Raw genomic sequence first — 20,776 nt, 5'->3', positions numbered from 1 at the left:
ACAAGAAGAAAGCCAAGGAAAGTGTGGGCCCCTTACTGAATGAGGGAGGCAACCTAGTGACAGAGGATGTGGAAAAAGCTAATGTACTCAATGCTTTTTTTGCCTCTGTTTTCACTAACAAGGTCAGCTCCCAGACTGCTGCGCTGGGCATCACAAAATGGGGAAGAGATGGCCAGCCCTCTGTGGAGATAGAGGTGGTTAGGGACTATTTAGAAAAGCTGGACGTGCACAAGTCCATGGGGCCGGAGGAGTTGCATCCGAGAGTGCTGAAGGAATTGGCGGCTGTGATTGCAGAGCCATTGGCCATTATCTTTGAAAACTCGTGGCGAACCGGGGAAGTCCCGGATGACTGGAAAAAGGCTAATGTAGTGCCAATCTTTAAAAAAGGGAAGAAGGAGGATCCTGGGAACTACAGGCCAGTCAGCCTCACTTCAGTTCCTGGAAAAATCATGGAGCAGGTCCTCAAAGAATCAATCCTGATGCACTTGCATGAGAGGAAAGTGATCAGGAACAGCCAGCCTGGATTCACCAAGGGAAGGTCATGCCTGACTAATCTAATCGCCTTTTATGATGAGATTACTGGTTCTGTGGATGAAGGGAAAGCAGTGGATGTATTGTTTCTTGACTTTAGCAAAGCTTTTGACACGGTCTCCCACAGTATTCTTGTCAGCAAGTTAAGGAAGTATGGGCTGGATGAATGCACTATAAGGTGGGTAGAAAGCTGGCTAGATTGTCGGGCTCAACGGGTAGTGATCGATGGCTCCGTGTCTAGTTGGCAGCCGGTATCAAGTGGAGTGCCCCAAGGGTCGGTCCTGGGGCCGGTTTTGTTCAATATCTTCATAAATGATCTGGAGGATGGTGTGGATTGCACTCTCAGCAAATTTGCGGATGATACTAAACTGGGAGGAGTGGTAGATACGCTGGAGGGGAGGGATAGGATACAGAAGGACCTAGACAAATTGGAGGATTGGGCCAAAAGAAATCTGATGAGGTTCAATAAGGAGAAGTGCAGGGTCCTGCACTTAGGACGGAAGAACCCAATGCACAGCTACAGACTAGGGACCGAATGGCTAGGCAGCAGTTCTGTGGAAAAGGACCTAGGGGTGACAGTGGACGAGAAGCTGGATATGAGTCAGCAGTGTGCCCTTGTTGCCAAGAAGGCTAATGGCATTTTGGGATGTATAAGTAGGGGCATAGCGAGCAGATCGAGGGACATGATCGTTCCCCTCTATTCGACATTGGTGAGGCCTCATCTGGAGTACTGTGTCCAGTTTTGGGCCCCACACTTCAAGAAGGATGTGGATAAATTGGAGAGAGTCCAGCGAAGGGCAACAAAAATGATTAGGGGACTGGAACACATGAGTTATGAGGAGAGGCTGAGGGAGCTGGGATTGTTTAGCCTGCAGAAGAGAAGAATGAGGGGGGATTTGATAGCTGCTTTCAACTACCTGAAAGGGGGTTCCAAAGAGGATGGCTCTAGACTGTTCTCAATGGTAGCAGATGACAGAACGAGGAGTAATGGTCTCAAGTTGCAGTGGGGGAGGTTTAGATTGGATATTAGGAAAAACTTTTTCACTAAGAGGGTGGTGAAACACTGGAATGCGTTACCTAGGGAGGTGGTGGAATCTCCTTCCTTAGAGGTTTTTAAGATCAGGCTTGACAAAGCCCTGGCTGGGATGATTTAACTGGGAATTGGTCCTGCTTCGAGCAGGGGGTTGGACTAGATGACCTTCTGGGGTCCCTTCCAACCCTGATATTCTATGATTCTATGATTCTTGAGCTGGGCTTTGTGCTTTACTTCATCCATGGGGAGACACAGTGAGCAGAGTTGTGTGGTTGCCCCCTTAGGAAATACATACACGTGTACAGTCTGCCAGGAAAGAGGGAGAGAGACTCCAGCATCGATCCCTACTAAGGACCAACTCAGTGAAGCACTGAAGCCTGTGCCTCACTTTAAGCATGTGAGTTTCCCATTGAGGTCAACAGGACTATTTGCATGCGCAGAGTTAGGCCCGAGTGAATACCTTACTGAATAAGGGACAGACTGCAGATAATGACAGGGCAGGAAAAGACTACTCTGACCCTCCACCGACCTCATCTGTGAGGGGCTACCCACTGCATCAGGCCCCACTAATATCCTGTCTGACCTGGCTGGGAATATTGGCAGTGAAAGAACTTCAGCCACCTCCCTTGTGAAGACCGTCCCCGCAAAGGCCTAGCCTCATTTCTCCTTCCTTAACCTCAGAACATTGCTCCTTGTATTTCCATTTTCTAAGGCTGGGAAGCCTTCACTACAGCATTCCCCTGAGGATATGGAAGACGATCAAGTCCTCCACCCCGAGTCATTTGATTAGATACAGTTAATTCCCTCCAGCTCTTCTTACGGGCGCCTCCTGCTCCTATGCACAAAACACCCTGGAAGTTGGCACCTGCATCGTGAGCATGGGCTCAGAATCGCTGCCTCCTTTTCCAGCATTTGCATCCTTTTCTAGGAGTCTTCCCTTGTAGCAACATTTCGTACAGCATGAAAGAATAAATATCAGCATGGGACGGAGTTGGCCATTTTTACCTTCTGCAAATAAAGAATGGTCCCTTTAAGCACAGCATAAAACTTCTTCCATCCTCTTCTTCCTCTCGGGGCTAAAACAAAGAAAAGCAGCTCATTACATGGGCCTGTTAACTATAGCTTCCTCTTCCTCACTGGTAACGCCGAAGGGCACCTGCCACATTACTTGTTCTGTAGGGTTGGAGTTGGGGGCCTGGACAGAGTAGCTCCATGGCAATGCCTGGCACTACAGAGGGGGCGTTCATCCTGGGCAGGCGGCAAAGGAGGGGGGCTCTGCGATGATGGGTGAAGATGACAAATGTGCCCTGGTGCTTAGTATAGGGCTGCTCAGAGAGGGGAGACCTTGGGCCATAACCTTAGGTATTCCTGGGGTTTTAATGGGTCTCAGTGACTAGGCCATCCATCTCCATTAACAGAAATAATCCTCAGTGGTTTTACTAATTGCCGGTAATCAACTAACAGATTCCAAACACATTTCCCTGTATCTCTCCTGCGCTCCCATTTCACCGCAGCATTACTTGGCATCCAGTTGCTAATGGAGCTCAAGCATGTATAGTGCAATGGCAGAATGGAGATGGGCCAAAGCCGCACAGTTGAGACCCTGCATCCACACTCTCCCCAGGTTGAGAGGTCTGTTGGGTCTGGGGTTTCAGCTGGGCTCATGCTAGAGAACGGATCTGGGTCTGGACCTTCTCTATAGCTCAGGGTGCTGGGATCCAGAGTTTGGGCTAAGCCCAGTATAAGGATGGGGCCAGCTGCAAAGCTCGGCCGTTCCTAATGCCTGGGGGCAGCTGGTGGCAGCAATCTGATTTTGACCCACCCCTTTTAGAGGAGTGTTTGGGGCTTTATTGGGGCTCTAATTATGGGGCCAAGCGTGGGCTGGGATGGAGATACACAGCCCCACTGCAAGCCCCAGGATGTGGGGACATGTGCTCATTGCTATACCCCTGAGCATACAGAGCATTTGCACCTTTCTGTGACCAGCCAGGTCTGCGTGCCCCACCTACTCCCCTATCCCAGCTGGTTAGCATCGCAGGGAGACAGAAGAGGGCAGGGGCTGCAACTATGGCCCTCCCTGAATGTGGTGCTGCCAGGGGAGAGCCCCTGGCTCGTGCAGGGACAACCATCACAACTCCCTTTGATTGCGATTTTACCACACCAAAGAAAAAGCAAAACCAGAAAAGGGGAGTGAAAAGCACTGAAATTAGGTGGGGAAAGTACTGAGCTGGATGGCAGAGTTCACCCCCTTGCACCAGGGGAAATATACCACAGCATAGCCCTATGCACCACTGAAATCCTCAAAACAGGACTGAAGTGGTGCATTGGCCTTGACTTGGCCCTCTGCACTGGGACACCCAGAAGTCAGTATATGGGGTCCTGGCTACCAGCCATGCAAACCAGCTAGGTTTATCTCTCTGCATACTTGTCTGCGGCATTCACCCAGCTCTGGTCTTGATGCTAGACCCAACTCTTACTGCATGTCCTGGTGCTGTCCTCTCTGCCCTAGGTGTCCCTTACTGGCATGTCACGCTACATGCTGCACTTCTCTTCTAACACATACTTCTCTTCCCATCTGTATCAGCATGGGTTTTCCGGGTGAGGACGCCGTGCTTATAGGTAATTGCATTCAGTGCCTGGGGAATGTCCAGGAAAGGATTGCTGCCGTCTACGATCCGCGTCACTTTCTTTGCACTGGCTCCTAGTTTGTCGTCCACGAGTTCCGACAGTGATTTTCTCAGCTCGTCCTCGTCACTTGGAAAGAAACCCAGAGAAAACCTTGAACAAAGAACATTAGTCTTTGACACTATGTTTTACCTGCTAGAGGGACCAGGCCTTGGTTCGAGCAAGTCACTCATTACAGTAGCGGTAGAATACAGCGGTAGAACCAGGTTGTTATATATTGAAAATCATGGTGTGCCAAGTATTGTAATATGTGGGGTCAAATTCTCCTCTTGTGAGCACTGCTGCAGCCCTGTTGACTTGAATGGCATTGAACAGGGCATAACGGCGAGAGGCATTTGACAACCCGTGATTGTTCTCATTGCAGCTTTGTGACATTACTTAGTCAAACAGGAGACATCATGGTTAATGCTAACAAAGCATATGTGGAAGGGAGATTTGGCCTAGTGCTTCAGGGCTTAGGCCCGCTATTAGAGTCCTGGGTGAGATCTAATGTGGGAGGCAAATTAGCCCAAGTCAGCTACTGTGGGGTTCTTACACCTTCCGCAGAAGCATCTGGGTACTAGACTAGACAGATCTCCAGGCTGGCGTAGAGTGGGCTGGAGAACATGGGGCTAAGCCAACCTGATTATGGAATGAGGCTCACCAGAGAGCAGAAAGTGACTGGAGCAAGAGGAATGAGAGCCAAGCTCACATGGTGATGGAACCCAGCTGGAGAAAGGGCTGCAGGGAATCATAGAATATCAGGGTTGGAAGGGACCCCAGAAGGTCATCTAGTCTAACCCCCTACTCAGAGGAAGGAAAGCTCTCCAGGAGGGAGCCCCTGGGAGAGACCTTGATGGAAGCAGGGACTGGGAAAAGCTCTCCATGCAGGGAGGCATGGGTAAAATCTTGACTAACCAGGGAAGTGACTGCAGGGTCCTACACTGCAATTAAACACCTGCAGCTGGCCTGGGTCAGCTGACTCGTGGCTCGGGCTGTGGGGCCATAGAATTGTGGCGTAGCTGTTTGGGCTTGGGCTGGAGCCCGGGCTCTGGGACCACCCCAGAACAGCCAGTGCCTAAATGGCACAACTGGGCCCACTACAAATTAGGCTGGGGCCATATCAGAGTTCAGATGTAAGCTATGCAATAATGGGCAAAAAGAGACTTCAGCTAGCAGGAATGTCACCAGGGCATCAAAGTATAAGAACATCAGAACCTAAGAACGACCACACTGGGTCAGACCAAAGGTCCATCTCTCCCAGTGTCCTGTCTGCCGACAGTGGCCAGTGCCAGGTGCTTCAGAGGGCATGAACAGAACAGGTGACCATCGAGTGAAGTATCTGCCCCCTCCACTGGCTCCTCTAGCAAATGGCCAATGCCATATTGTCATTGCACCAAGGAGTGTCATGGGGGCACTGGGGCTTTGGGTCAGGGTGGGGGCATGGCCCTTGTGCCCACTACATTTCTCACCTGGACCTCATGGATCTCCTTCCAGGGGCTGGGTGGAGCTACTTGGATGTGATAGTGTGTACTGCAGTAACACTCTTGTGAGGCACTGTGGAGAGGGATCTAGCTAAGGGCATGGGCAGAGGGGGTCAGGTGCCCGGAGTGGTGGGGAATGATCTGGTGTAGTATCTGACTCATCAGTATCTCTGAGGATGCAGCAGGTAGCCTGGCGCAGAGGGTCTATGTTGCCCATGTGAGTGTCTGTGCTCAGCACTATGGCTGTGTGATGGTACCTTATGCTCCCTGCTCCAGGCAGTACTTGTGTTAGTGCAAAGGAGGCTAGAGGTCTCTCATGTTGCAACCAGCCTGTCTGCAATAAAGCAAGGAGCCCTGCAGCCAGGCAGCATCTGCTTCCCCTTCCTCCAGGATCTCAGGCTGATACAGAGGGAGGAAGGAAAAGAGTGCATGGAAATGGGGGATGAAGGGGTGGGAGGAAGAGATCTATGAAGTACCAGCTAAATCGGGCAGGAACTGAACTGTCCCAGCCTTTGGAAGGCTGGTGCCAGGGGCTCTGTTCTCCCTACTCACTGTGTGCAAAAGAGGCTGTGCGCATGGTAATCCAGCGTTTTGCAATAACACGATAATCGCTTCGCTGTCTTCAGCTGAACTAGCTGCACTTTCTCTGAACTCTCTTATATAAAATTTCCTGCCAGATGCCAGTGCATTTGAGCAGCCTTACTGGAGCTAGAGGGCTCCCTCTAGTGGCTGATTTACAGCAATACTTTGGCTTTGCTGACCATTGCCTGCAATGAAGTCAATCAGGTTGCTTTGACCTGGTGGGATTTTGCTCGCTCACTCCCTCTCTCTCTCTCTCTCTCTCTCTCTCTCTCTCTCTCATTTATTTAGGATTGGATTTTCAAAAGCACCCAATAGAGTTCAGAGCATAATTTCCATTGATAATCATTGAACACTTAGTGGGATAGGGCCAGCTACATAAGAATGGCCATACTGGGTCAGACCAAAGGTCCATCTAGCCCAGTGTCCTGTCTTCCGACAATGGCCCAGGCCAGATACTTCAGAGGGAGTGAATAGAATAGGGCAATTATCAAGTGATCCATCCCCTGCCATCCAGTTCCAGGTTTAGGACTGGTAGTCAGAGGTTTAGGAAGACCCAAGCATGGGGTTGCCTCCCTGACCATCTTGGCTAATAGCCATGAATTTATCTAATTCCTTTTTAATTCCAGATATACTTTTGGCCATCACAGCATCCCCTGGAAATGAGTTCCACAGGCTGACTGTGTGTTGTGTGAAGAAGACCTTCCTAATGTACTTCCAACAGTCTCATCAGCAGAGCAGGGCAAAATTTTTCTCATGAAACTTTTTTTGGGGAGAAAGACTACGATTCGACAGCACTGCAACATTTTGTGAATTCATCTTGGTTTCTCTGAATTGTTCATTTAGGAAAAAATTCTTTTTCTGGTTTGAAATGACTTTTGTGTAAAAATTTACTTGTATTTTATTTTTGAAAAATTCAGAAATATTAAAAAATGGTCAAAATCCAAACAAAATGTCTTGTTTCACCCAAAACAGTTTCCCCCATTACTTTTCAATGCGCCAAATTTTTTTAAATAAATATTTTCTGCCTGCGGCAAAATGACTTCCCCCCACCCAACTTTTTCAAATTGCCAACGAACTGAAAAATCCATTATTCACTCAGTTCTACTCATCACCCCATTGCTTTTCAGGAAAAATAAAACCGGAGAAACATTTTCCAGTGTAGCCAGGCAACTGCAAGGCATGTGCAGCTGGTGTTAGGAAATGGAACCTCTCGGCCACAAGTCACTTGTGAGCATCTGGCTGCAGCTGGTAGTGACCATCTGATGGCCCCTTTGTGAAATGACTTAGTGGGTCTCAATCCTGTTCCTGATACATAGGTGGGCGCATCATAAACACCACCACCACCAGAGGTGGATTAGGGGGTTGTGGGGCCCCTGGGCCAGCGCAAGTGGGGGCCCCTCCCTACCCCTGCTGCCTGTAGTCCTGCCCGTTCCTCCTGGTGCTCCTGCTGGGGAAATAGGGTCAGGGAGCGAGGGCTTGCCCTGCTCCCCTCCCACCCAGTATTTTGTGCCCAGACTCTGCTCCCCAGCAGGACCGCTGGGTGGGTGGAAGGGTTGGGGCATTGTGGCGCCCATTTTTCCGGGGGGCCCCCAATTGGTCAGGGCCCTTGGGCACAGTGGCTAATCCACTTGGGCACAGTGGCTGGACCACATCGGCCCAGTGGCTAATCCATCACTGACCACCACAGTTGGTAATCAACTGGCCCTATAAAGAGACCAGGAACTGACTGGGCCAGGACGAAAGCAGGTCTCTCCCAAAGGACAAAGTGCATGGGGGGGAGGGGGCGTGGACTGCCCAGAACATAGCAGATCTGTGGGTAAATAAAGGGGTTGCTGCTAGGGTAAGAAGAGCCCTAAACACACATGTTTTGTTTTGTTTTTTAAAAAGGATGTTCAACCAGAGTGAGGTCAGGGCAAGACCCACTTCATGGCTCACTTGATTCTGGCCCATCAACCGACACATGAGGTCTCAAGGAGAGGCCAGTGCAGCCTGAAGAGTGTATTTCTAGCACAGCTGTTCCACCCCACCTCCAGCTTGGACAGCTAATATCTATACGCAAAGGATCTTCCCTGTTTTTATCTTGGCTGTTTTTTACCTGACACCCACATCCCCTACAGGCGTGCGAGTTTCTAATGGGAAATCAACCAAGGCTTGGCTTACTGAGCAATATATGGTTCTCTTCCTTTTTTCAATTACACTGTTTGCGTAGCTTGTACAGTAAATTTCCATAATCAAACGACTGTATGCATTGTAATGGGCTGGATGACATTGTGCTCAGGGGGTTGCAGCAGTAATTAATCCTGGTGGAAGGTAGAGAAGTTCTGGCTTCGGCAGCTGTGCACATTTTCCACATGGCCCCATGGTGGCTCTTGATGGGACGTCACCCTGAGCTTGTTTCTGCTAGTTAATCCCTGAGGACAACTGCACTGGGAGTGAGCGCTGCACACACCGTCCTCCACTGCCTGGCATTAATGGCCTGATTTGCAGTGGTGCCGCAGGCTCTCAACACCCATCAAAGCCCACTGGAGCTGCACAAGCTAAGGACTTCTGAAAAATCAGGCTACAACTGCATCAATACAAGAGCCATCAGGAATGGGAGGGGTCAGAAGGCCAAGAGCAATGGGATGGGGATGAGATGGTGCTTAGCAGAGGATGAGACAGGAGGTCTGGAAAAAGAGACGAGATTTGTAATGGGCCTCCCATGAGCAGAACCATGCACCTCCGTGGAGCCTCCCTGAGGTCAATGGGCCTCAGGGATCCAACCGCCTGCAGCTCATTGCAGGAGTGGGGCCTAATGTTGTAACAGATGGAGTTTAAAACAGGTAAAGGGACTGCGGCTGGAGTTAAGGTGTTGCAAAATTATTATTATTATTATTATTGGAGATGATAAGGATGACATTGCTGACCAGGGTAAGTATGGTATTAATTGCTCTGAGACATGTCACTGGCCCTCATGGGATGCTCATGGGTGCCTTCTGCATAGTGATGGATGGAGTGAGAGGCGTGGCTCTGGGGTGAGGAACTGCTGTATTCACCATGGTGCAAGAGGAGAGCACAGCGGCTGTCATCCAGAAGGACAGCAATGACAGCACATGTGTGATACATAAATAAACCCACCCACCAACAGGGACAGGAAGACTGGTCAAAGCCCAACTTCTGAACTGAGCAGTGAATGTTTATCGTACTGGGGAGCTCAGATCTTGTTTTCTTGGTGTGATGGTCACCCCTCCACATGCAGCTACGTCAGATACTCCAGCAAGGCAATGTGCCTCTAAAGGGGTAAAATCTCCCTCATGCAGAGGGCCAATGTTATGCCTTACCTGTTGCCTTTGCCTTTGTCTTGCGCCGGCCCTAAATGGGGTTGAATTTTACCCGTTCAGAAGCACACGTCCTTTCTGGAGCATTACCAGTCCCTGCGTATGTTAATACTGCACTTTCCTGAAGCTTCTTGAGCTAATGATCCAAGAGCTTTGAAAGAGCCCTTTCGGGTCAGAGGGCACTGAACAGGGATACTTACATGGCCCACTCCAGCTTCTCATTTTTGATGGAGTTATACAGCGTCTGAAACAAGGGCACAACATTAGCTCTTGGCAGCGCCTCCGGGCAATGGGTCCCCTTTGTGGATGCCTCCCGGGCGAAGGCCCTGTATAAGGCCTGTGCTGCAGAGCGCTCTCAGAGCGATGCTTGGTTTCTGCCCTGTTACAGGAGAGCTGTTTGGAGCAGAGGCACAGGCACCGTTTCCACAGGCACTGACTTTGACTTGTCAGGGTGGGTGCTCCACCCCCACTCCACCCCGAAGCCCCGCCCCTTCCCCTGAGGCCCCGCCCTCGCTCTACCTCTTCCCGCCCCTGCTCTGTCCCCTCCCGCCCCGAGGTCCTACCCTCCCTCGGCTTCTTCCCGCCCCAGCACCTCCCACCTGGCACCCTTCCCACCTGTGGCTCACTGATCTCGCACCTCCCCCCGAATGCCTCCCGCCAGCTGCCAAACCGCTGATCAGTGGCTGTGGGGCTGGCGGATGCTGAGCACTCACTATTTTTTCCCGTGGGTACTTGAGCGCCGGAGCACGCACGGAGTCGGCGCCTATGACCATTCTGGCGGTGCCTTTCTTGCAGTTATGTAGTGACGCTGGTGTCGGCAAGGGGTAACTGCAGTATTGCTCAGAGGGAGCAGCTTTCATTGGACTCCAGGCTCAGATCATGGGCATGTTACGGGGAGTCATTGCCCCCATAGGGGCTGAAGGAGTTTAATGCCTCCCTGCCTCCCCCAAAGGGCGAGAGCACGACTGGGGTGCTGGCATTTGGAAGGGAGGTGTCAAGGATTCTCCAGGCAGGGATAGACTCCTGGTAATTGTGAATTCCCTGCTGCACCTGTCAGCAGCAGAGCCGGGAAGGCCAGCCCTGCCTTGGGGCCCTGTGTCCCAAGCTGTGACTTTTGTTCATAAAGCACTGGGCTACATCTGTGAACTGGAGTGATTCCTGCATGAACTCCTGCCTTCTCAGAGGCTGTTGGAAGGCTCCCCGCCCAAGGTGAGGGGTGGGCATTTGGAACGACCCAGGTCTAAGAGGGGAGTCCCCACCTCTAGGGTGAGATGACAGAGCCCATCTGAGCCATGGCTACACTGCAGTTCCCACTGGTACAGCTGCACCTATTGGGACTTACAGGTTTGAAAGATACTACCATAGATGAGACGTCAGAGGGGACGTCAGTGTCTGCAGTAGGGGATTTTAGACCAGAATTCCCATTGCTATCACGACTAGCTTAGCCATGGGTGGGAGATTTGTCTGCAATTCCCTACTGCAGGGGTAGTCACCAGGCTAGTGCCTGAAAACCAGGGGATCTGCATTCTACTCCTGGTAAGTCTCTCTGTGCTCCATGCTCCCCATCTGTGAAACGGGGCAGTGATGTGTAACAGCCTCACTGAGGAGCTGGGAGACAGGACTAGCTAGCACTTGTAAAGGCCAAAGTAGTGTTAAGGCAGAGCTGTGCCAGTGGCTGGGTGAGACCTAAGGAATTCCTGGCTCTCTTCCCTGGGCAGAACCTACAAGGAGCTCCGAATACAGGGTTGGACTCACTGGCAGGGAATGTAATAAGGGAAACTGAAGCCCCACATTATTTTGGGTGCATTGCTCTGTGTTCAGATGCAGTGGCGCTGTGGGCCACGTATCTAGTGAGGCAGACAGCTACACTTTGGTACACTACGAGGATAGCGAGAAATCACAGAGTACAAACAAAAGATGGTCCCAGGAAAACGGACCTATTCTGACATGCCAAGTTATCACAAGCTTCTTGTGCTTTCTTAGTTTAGCCAAGACTGCTGCAAAGCTTCAACACTACCCTGGAATGAAAACGGAAGGTACGTTTGTACTCTGACAGTCGGGACCGCCAGAATTAACTCAGCGGCAAGGGCTTGAGGCGAGGAATCGAGCTAACCAGGTTCTATTCCTGGCTTTGCTTTGTATGAGACACTTGGCCTTTCTGTTTGGTTCCCCTCCTACCAATGGGCTATTCAAATGGTTAGCTTTTCAGGGCAGAGACTGTTTTTCATTATGTGAATGTACAGCACCTAGCACAATGGGCCCACCTTGGAGATGGTGCCTTTAGGTGCCACCCTAATAACACTAACATTGATATCACATTACCTTCAGCAGATCCTTTGCAAAGTCCTTCCCATCATTTAAGCCATCCAGGTTTGCTATAAATTGTTGGCATGACATCTTCTTTCCAATATTCTGCAATGCAAAGAAACAGAGCATTAAACCCCTGGATAGCTCCCAGTTTAATCAAACTGCTTTGAGCAACTGATTGTGGCTATTAGAATGGGACCTGATCAAACAGCCTAACGCTGAACACCCGTGAATGTTGTGGCTCCTCTCTTCTATAGAGGTTCTTCTGTCAGGCTCATCACTGTGGTATCTGATGTTTGCAATCTGAACCTGGCTCCACATTTTTCAAATCTACCCTTCTCCCCACACCAATTCGGCAGTGTTCCCAATCCAAATCTGGAGCCGGCCTTCTAACATGGGCTTACCTCTGGCAATCACACATTACTAAATCCAGATTGAGAGTCTGACACAACAGCCGAGTCCCAAAACCCAAACCCAGGTGCTCCTACTGTAGCAAATAACACTGGGCTTGATTCCCTGGAGCCAAAGTAGCACAGAGTGGCTGTGAAGTGTCTGACTGGAGGGATGGGTGGGTTATTTTTAGCAATTTTTAGGTAGATGTCCAAAAATCTGGGGGGTTCTCTTGGTATACTCTGTAGTGAGTACTGTAAAGTATATATAGTATGTACTGTAAAGAGCGATCTGTTTGTAATGTTCCCAAGGGTGCTTTCACATCAGACCGTTTCAAACAGTCCTATGTTAAAGTGCACTAGGGAACCTTTAGTGCACACCAGCAGGATCAACACAGACCAATTAATGACCAACATGTTTGTGTGCTTTGGAAATCACACTCCCCTAGTCCACATTACTGTTCCGTGTAGACAAGCCCTTAGACACAAGTACCCAGTTTTGGTGTCTTTTCAGTATTTCTTGGTTAAACACTGCTTTCATTTGCTTTGTACTGGGGGTGTTTTTCAGTTAATACCTAAAACCAGAAGTCCTAACAAGGCTTTGCTATACTATCAAAGTAGATAAAGCCAGCACCCACCCTGGGATGGAATGAGAGGGGTGGCTCTGGGGTGAAGAACTGCTGTATTCACCACGGTGCAAGAGGAGAGCACAGGGGCTGTCATCCAGAAGGACAGCAATGATGGCTCATTATGTGTGATCTGTGGGACCCTGCTTACAGTGACCAGGGTGAATCAGTGCAAAGTGAGGTGGGTTCTGGCGGTCAACAGGGTGGAAAAGAAACTCTAAAAACAAATGAAACAAGCACCTTCCCCCCAACCCTAGAAATGCTCCCCATGCACTAGAAATGAACCCTCAATTGGCGTGAAAGCCCATCAAAAAGCAAAGGAGGAGGCCAACTAGGATGTGCTGACTCCCTGGCAGATTTATCGCTGTGCACAGCCTTCACCGCTCTGCAGCACTGGTTGTTTGCAGCTCTGATGTTGCTTTGTCCCATATCACTAGCTAACACCATGTGGGCAGGCTTTGAGATTAACACGGCTAGCTTTGCCCGCTGCTGCCCCATTAGCCGTGTTTGAATTGAGGACATGTTTCTCTCTGAGTGGCTCTGGTTGCTGGTGCCACATTTGAATGACTCTGTCTGATATTCCCAATTATGCATACTATCACTAGCAGGGTTTGGCTTAGTCAACACGCAGGGGAGGTCAGGGGGGAGAGCAATAAAGCGCTGTAACAAATCTGCAGCCTCCTAGGGCTTTGCAGTCGACACCGTGGCTACGCAGAACTCCCCAGCAGCCGCAGAAACACAACTCACTCTTCCAAAAGGACAAGCCCATCTTTGCAAAGGTGGGGGCCTACATTCAGGCCCTTCAGTACATATTCATGGAACTTAATAGGGCCCAATTTTTCCAGCCAGCCGACCACCCAGCAGCCCCTATTGAAGTCTGAGCTAATATTGAAACTTAGGGATCTTATTTAGAAGCCTAACTATAGACACACATATTATAAAGTCTTGGCCACGTCCCTGCTAATAAGTTAACTCTGGGCAGCCTAGGAGCTAGAATGCAAAGCCAAGCAGTGCTGTTTCTCTCCCATAGAGGGCAGTGGGACTCATGCCCACTTGCTAGCCAGGGTATGGCAGTGCTGCAAGCCACCACCTTAACAGAATTGTGTGGATGGAGCTTGGGGGAGAGGCATAATGGACCTCCAAGAGAGGGACCTGGTGCTGGTGATCCTGAGGTGTGGAATATTCTCACCCAGAGAGGGGACGAATATCTCTGCCCACTGCGGGTGGTACCAAGTATCCTTGAATCAGCTAGTGGAGTTTCCATCTGTTCCTGCTTATACGCACAAACGCCCCATAGCCCGGCTCCGGTAGGGAGCAGCGCTGGGGTCAGCAGCCATTCTCTGAGCTAGGCAAAGGGAAGAACACATACCACTGCTCTGTCCCCTAGGCCAGGCTCCCATCAACATTAACTAGTATGGACAGGCTCATTAAATCTCTCTAGTGTAATGGGCCAGCATTATCCCTGGTGTCAGTGGGTTCTCCTGCCGCTGAGTAGTGCTTGCTCACGGCAGTGTGAGATCCCTGCCTCTTTAGGGTCCCTGAGTCGAAGCCAGGTGGATGTGGACACCACTTGTGGTTTGTTTCCTTTAGAGATAAGTCACAACCAGAATCCTGAATCCGAACCCCAAAGCTGTGGAGGTGCCTGACATCCAAAGCCAGGTTTGATTGACACACACATCCCCTGTGTTTAGAATGGGCTTTAGAAAACCACCCAGACCCCAAAGACCATTAACTGTGGAAGAGTCTTGCAGCTGGAACCCATCACTACTTCATAGAAGTTGTACCACATTCGCAAGAAGTAAATACATGTTGTTGCCCGCAGCATCTTCAGGGGCTGAATGCTCTCATGGAAACCACTCCAAAGGGTATCAGATAGTGAACATGGATGCACCAATCAGCTGCAGCTACACTAGAAAAAAACATCATTCAAAATGAGACCAAAGGAGACATTCTTGTGCCACGAAACCTGATTCAGCGAGGTACTTACGCACACTGCTTAACGTGATGCATGGAGTAGTTCCATTCAATATGAGCTTTCACATGCTTACAGTTAAGCACTTTCTTATGTACCTTGCTGAATAGGGTTCTCATTGCATAAAGGGTTGCCTGCAGAGCTTTGAAAGAGATATTTCCCTGAGCAGCTGACTAGCCACATGCACAAGGTCAACTTGCCTTTCTATGAAGCCTCAGGCACTGGCCAATGGCAGAAGGAATCTGGGCAGTGATTACTGCTATGTTCCCCTAGGAGAATGAACTTTTACCCAATGCTACATGCTCCTGGACACGGGATGAGAAGTGAAAGATCAGGTCTCTGTGTAGCTCACTCATAGAGTATTCGTTTATAGCTCATTCATATAGAGTTACCTCCCTGATGCGTGTCTCCAGCATCTGATGCAGTCAAGCATCAGTGACTCCTCTTTGCTTCTCCCACAGACCTGGTACTATCTCTTGATGGAAGGCTGGCTAGGTGCCCTCATTAGGTGGCCCAGTAGGTGACAGAGCTCTGAGCAGGAGGGTTAGCCCCGAGGTTTAGATGAGGAGGGGAAAAGCAAAGGTGCAGTGCAGCCTCCAGATTCAAAAGGCTCCTGACTCAGAAGGAAAATGAGGCACTGTGACACAGCAGGGAGCTGAAAACACTGCAGCTCTCTAAGAGCACTGCCCTCCTCGCTTGTCTCTGGGAGGTCTGATCGCATTTGATGAGCTTTAAAGTGATGCCTGAAATTGGCGAACACATCATCTGGAAAGTACAGCATCCTATTACATTCCTGGCCTTTGAAAACTCTTCTCTCTGTGGCTTCACAGTGGGGTGTGGCTTAGTTTACCCAGATTGATTTCTCAGCGCTCACAGATGCTGCCTGGGGCAGTAACTACTGGATGACAGTGGTATGCTCATGAAACCTAGCATGGGATGGCTGTCAGGAAAGTGTGTAAAGTAGGATGTCACTATGGAAGTGACAATACAACCCGTTGCAGACCAATCATAGCCACCAACACTGTTCCCTCTAAGCTGTGCGCGTGTGTGTGCGCACAGATCCTAAACCCTGTGCACACGGTGAAACACCGCACGCACAAAAATTTGCACAGAAGCACAAAAATTTGCACAGAAGACATTTTTTGCACACACGGCCTGTCAAAAATTAGAGGGAACATTGGCTACCAAGTGGCACTACGTGGTTGTGATGCTGGCAGATCAGATGCCAGCTCATGCCAAGGTCCCCATGTCTCCAATGGACACTAAGATGCACAGCTGGAATCTGTGTGGCTCACAACCAACTCTGTGGTTAATAGTGGTAGAATAGGTATCAGAATCATAAGCAAGTGTTTGGACTCTATTGAATGCTCGTGAGCTGCTGCCTGCATTAATCTCACTTGTAATGTCTGCATTCCATAGGGTAATGTAATGTTTGAGTGGCTATATTGTGAGCTTCTCTGACTGTCTGAATCGCCAGGCGGGAGAGAGAATTTAATTAGTGTGAAGAGTTGCTCTTCTACAGAAATTATTAGCTCCCTTCCCCGAAAGAGGAGACCCCCTCAATACCAGATGGGCTCGGGTTGGATCTTACAATTGGAAACTCCCTACATCTGAACTGAGAAACCATCAACAAAAGGACCAAAGACTCTGATTGTTTTCTACTCTCCTTCCCATGAAGATGAGTCCTGCAAGTGGATTTCTCCCATCAGCTGAGATTGCAGCTCAGAGTCCATGGCAGGAGGGGGATAAAAAACCCCAAACCAAAGGAACTAAGGATCTCTCTGGTGCTTGGACTCAGGGGTGTGTGGGGGGCGGGGGGGAGGGAGTCTAAGTGTTTCTAGGCATGAGCAAGAGATCCCCAGCTGCCTAGCCTGGGTTAGCCCTAAAGGTTAAATGGAGCTTGCTGATGACAGAAGCCTCTATTACCTTTAAAACCTTAGACTGTAACTCATTTGTGTGTTTGTTTGATTGCTTGAACCTTGTAAATAACTAATTTCCCTTTCCTAGTTAATAAATCTTCATTAGTTTACTATAATACTGGCTACATGCTTTGTCTTTGGTATGAGACCTAAAGCACAATGGACCTGGGGTCAGTGATTGGTCCTTTCGGATCAGGAATAACCTGAATATTGCTGTGATTCTTGGTGTAAGGGGCCATTGATCACAGAGATAAGCTCACCAGAGCGGCGAGACAGACCAGAGAACCCAAGGGGATGACTGTCTATGACTCCTTGGTCAGGCTTTTAAGGGGCCTGATGTGCAGCTGCATGGTGAAATCTAAGTTTAGAACTCATGGCCAACTTAGGGTTTGTGCCCTGGGTTTGAGCAGTTTGCCCTGTGGTTGGTACCCAGTGGCCCTCTGTTCTAGCTGGCATTGCACCATCTGTAACGTGTCATTTCTTCTTCACAGCAACTCGTAGAGCAGCTGCAGACATGGCAGATTTGGATCAATGCTGATGTTGAGTTAGAAGGGATGGGATAAAATGGCTCTCTTGGCCTTTCCCAAAATGCTCAGGGAAAGCAGTGGAGTGATGCTGATTTACTCCAGCTGAGGATCTGGCCTCTATAGCTCTTTTCAGCAGTAGCTCTGAAAGCATGACACTACAGCAGGTCAGGGTCTCCATCCCCATTTTATAGGTGGGGAAACTGAGGCACAGAACTGGGAAGTGACTTGCTGGAGGTCCCATGGAAAGGTGATGGGCAAGCTGGGACTAGGACTCAGACCTCTGCATTGGACCCTGCTGCCTCCCTCAGCAAAAGCACTAGCAGCAAAAAGCCTGTGTTGTGTGCATGGCGTTCTGGTGCACCCAAGGAGAGAAAGATGAAAGAGGGCAGTGAGGCTCGGACGTGTAATTACGGTAACTGCATCTGTCCGTATTGTAGGGGATGAGGGGGAAACCCCCCTTCCCAAGGAAACTAGTGAGGTTTTCACCAAGATTAGCTTCTCTAAGGAAGAGTTCAGGAGCAGCCTGGGAAATACAGACCCACAAACAGCCTCAAAGGCCATGAGACTGGGGCTCCAGTCACAGAGGGGTTCTCAGCAGCTGCACTCCCTGTGCCGCCTCATGAGAGGCTGAAAGGTTGGGAGGGAAGGATGGATGGGTGTGTGCCTAGTGGATCTAGAGCTATATGGATCCACTGTCCAAACCCCCTTGCTAATGGGGAATGCAGGGACCATGGATGTTATTTCACCCCGAAGGCTGTGGTAGCCCTGACAAAGTGGCTCTGCTGTTGTGTGGCCTGGGTGTGTGGGGATTCCACTCCTTGGAGAACTTCTGGGCATGGTCCATTTACATGGGCTTTGTGCAGGAGTCAGGATTTGGCCCAAGGACTAGTCGGCATTCACTCACAAGGTCTGCAATAAACAAAGTGCCTGAATCGCCTCCTACTTTGTTTAAACCAGTATGACATCAGTGACATCAGTATGACATCAGTGACTCCACTGGGTTGATGGAGTTGCTCCAGATTTACATCTACCTATCTATGGAAAAACTAAATGACGCCCAAATACTCAATGGGTTTCATATCCAAATCACATTATTGTGCATGCAAATGACTGATTAGGTGAATTAGGCACATTCAATCACCCAGTTTGCATGCACAACAGTGGTCACTGCTGGTGCAAAGTAGCTGTGAATTTTGTGCATGCATTTGCATACCTAACATTTTGAAAAAAACAGCCCCATTATTTTATGATTCATTAGTTGCTGTGTGGCATTGGCATGCCACAATGTCAAACAAAACCAACCTGAAGAAGGTAGAGTTCCTGCCCCAAACTGCTTACAAGATAGGCTGGAGAAACAAAACCATTTGGACAGAGGGTCCAATCCTGTAGGCTTCAAGCAGCCAAAACTTCTGTTGCTTTCATTTGGGGCTTGGCCTGCATAAAGCTTGCAAGATCAGGTTCCAGCTTCATCAAGCCTAAACTCAGATCCTGGATGACGCAGGGGAGTAAGGTCCAATCTCAAACAGGTGCTGATTTCCTATTGTTTTAACACTGCAGAACTGCCAACCCCAGACATTCAAAAGTCATGAATCAGGCACCCCAAGTCATAGAATCATAGAATCATAGAATATCAGGGTTGGAAGGGACCCCAGTCCAACCCCCTGCTCGAAGCAGGACCGATTCCCAGTTAAATCATCCCAGCCAGGGCTTTTTCAAGCCTGTCCTTAAAAACCTGTAAGGAAGGAGATTCTACCACCTCCCTAGGTAACGCATTCCAGTGTTTCACCACCCTCATAGTGAAAAAGTTTTTCCTAATATCCAATCTAAACCTCCCCCCCCAAGTCATGAGATTGGCTTAACAATCATGAGATTTTAGAAGAACACTAATGTGGGGGAAGGGCTAATTTTTGATCTTTTTGGGATCACGATTTCAAGCTTTGCTCTGCAACCACTTTCTTCCATGAAAGCTGAGATTACCCTGTCATTACATGACTTCAGGAGCTGGGGCTTTAAGAAAAAAACCACATGAAATATCATGAGTGTTGTGATAAAACTGCAAGATGAGGCAACACGGTGATACTTATTCATTATTGTTATGTTCTGGCCAAAAGCCTTGACCCAGGTGTAATAATAACCAGCAGTCATGCATGAGAAGGTTGTGAGATCATTGCAGACAGAATCCAAGAGGTCTCCTGCACACTGTAGCTAGCTCCTTTCCAGAAGATCTCAGGACCTGAAGCAGCCAACAGCAAAGTCACATTGTGGTGTTGCCAACTCTCATTTTATCATAAGGCTCCCATTATTTGGTATTTCTCTTAAAGCCCCAGCTACAGGAGTCATGTGATTATGTGACAAACTCAGGTGTTATTACAAAAAAATGTTTTGAGATCCTTTTGGTTACAGAGAAAAGCTTGAAAACATGATCCAAGTGCACCCAGCACTAGTCAATTCCAGGCTCACTGCACTGCACCTGCTCCAGCAACCAGCTGGGGTTAACCCCTTCCTAGCAAGTGGGATTTCACGATATCTCCCACCTCGCAGCAATGTGCAGTAATATGTTGAAACACATCTCCATTATGTCAATAAATAACGTAATAGGTGGTGTTGTTACAGCACCTGTAACCAAACAGTTACGAAGAAGGAGGCAGATCAAATCACATATTCTGCCTCCCTTAGCATTTATTTTAAAATGAGGAATGTCTATGAATCTTCAATGTATTATTAATGATGTCTTTAGAAAGGTTGCTGCCCCTAAAAGACTGTTGTACTGAGTGATCCTTGGTCAGAAGAAGATTTTTGACTCATTGAAACCCACGGGAAGGAATGTAGACTGTGGGAAACATTCAGCGTGTTTTTAGGCTCTGCTGTGATGAGGTGTCAGAGTGGGTGCTGTGAATATCAGTGAGAGGAACCCAGATGCTGATGCATGATCAATAGCATTTTAGTTTGAGGAATCCTTTTGCTATTGAAGTCTATGGGAGTTCTGCCACTGATTTCATTCAATAGGAGCAGGACTGGGCCTCTGGGATGTAGCAGGGAATCACTCCCCCAACCCCCACCAGAAATACATGCAATTCAGGTACTTTTTAAACTACATTCTTGTAATGCACAATCACGTAGGTATCCACACAAACAAAAGGACTTACACAGGAAAAAGCCAAATCAAATGCCAAAACTTCAAGCAAAGCACTACAATCACTGCACTTACCACCTGGCAAAGGGTTAAAGAGCAGAAAGAGAGGATCCAGGAGCAGAAGGAGGAAAAAAGGAGGAGAAGAAGGAGAAGAAGAAATTAATGTCACACACGCAGAAAAATATAGAAAAGAACCTTCACAGCGAAGAGAAACCTCCATAGCCCGGGAAACTCACATTGACCCTCATTTCTAAAGCCGATCACAAAATATCAATTGTTGTCCCTGGGCAGT

The 20,776-nt window shown here is 49.0% G+C and overlaps 1 protein-coding gene across 4 annotated transcripts in view; it reads right to left on the bottom strand.

The window, feature by feature from the left end:
- PSD2 (pleckstrin and Sec7 domain containing 2) overlaps window positions 1-20,776 on the bottom strand; it is a 148,228-nt gene that overhangs the window by 20,705 nt on the left and 106,747 nt on the right. For 2 of the 4 annotated variants that reach the window (XM_073356048.1, XM_073356045.1), the window contains exons 8-11: window positions 11,934-12,024; window positions 9,812-9,855; window positions 4,128-4,342; window positions 2,570-2,640 (exon numbers count right to left, since the gene is read on the bottom strand). In XM_073356048.1, the coding sequence (XP_073212149.1) occupies window positions 2,570-2,640; window positions 4,128-4,342; window positions 9,812-9,855; window positions 11,934-12,024 (421 nt within the window). The remainder of the gene's footprint in view (window positions 1-2,569; window positions 2,641-4,127; window positions 4,343-9,811; window positions 9,856-11,933; window positions 12,025-20,776) is intronic. The other 2 variants (XM_073356046.1, XM_073356047.1) reach the window with 2 other exon arrangements.

Source organism: Lepidochelys kempii, chromosome 8, assembly GCF_965140265.1.
Source record: "Lepidochelys kempii isolate rLepKem1 chromosome 8, rLepKem1.hap2, whole genome shotgun sequence".
NCBI classification, from domain to species: domain Eukaryota; kingdom Metazoa; phylum Chordata; order Testudines; family Cheloniidae; genus Lepidochelys; species Lepidochelys kempii.
Note: the sequence above shows the minus strand (reverse complement) of the source record. Positions and strands in the feature narration are given on the sequence as shown.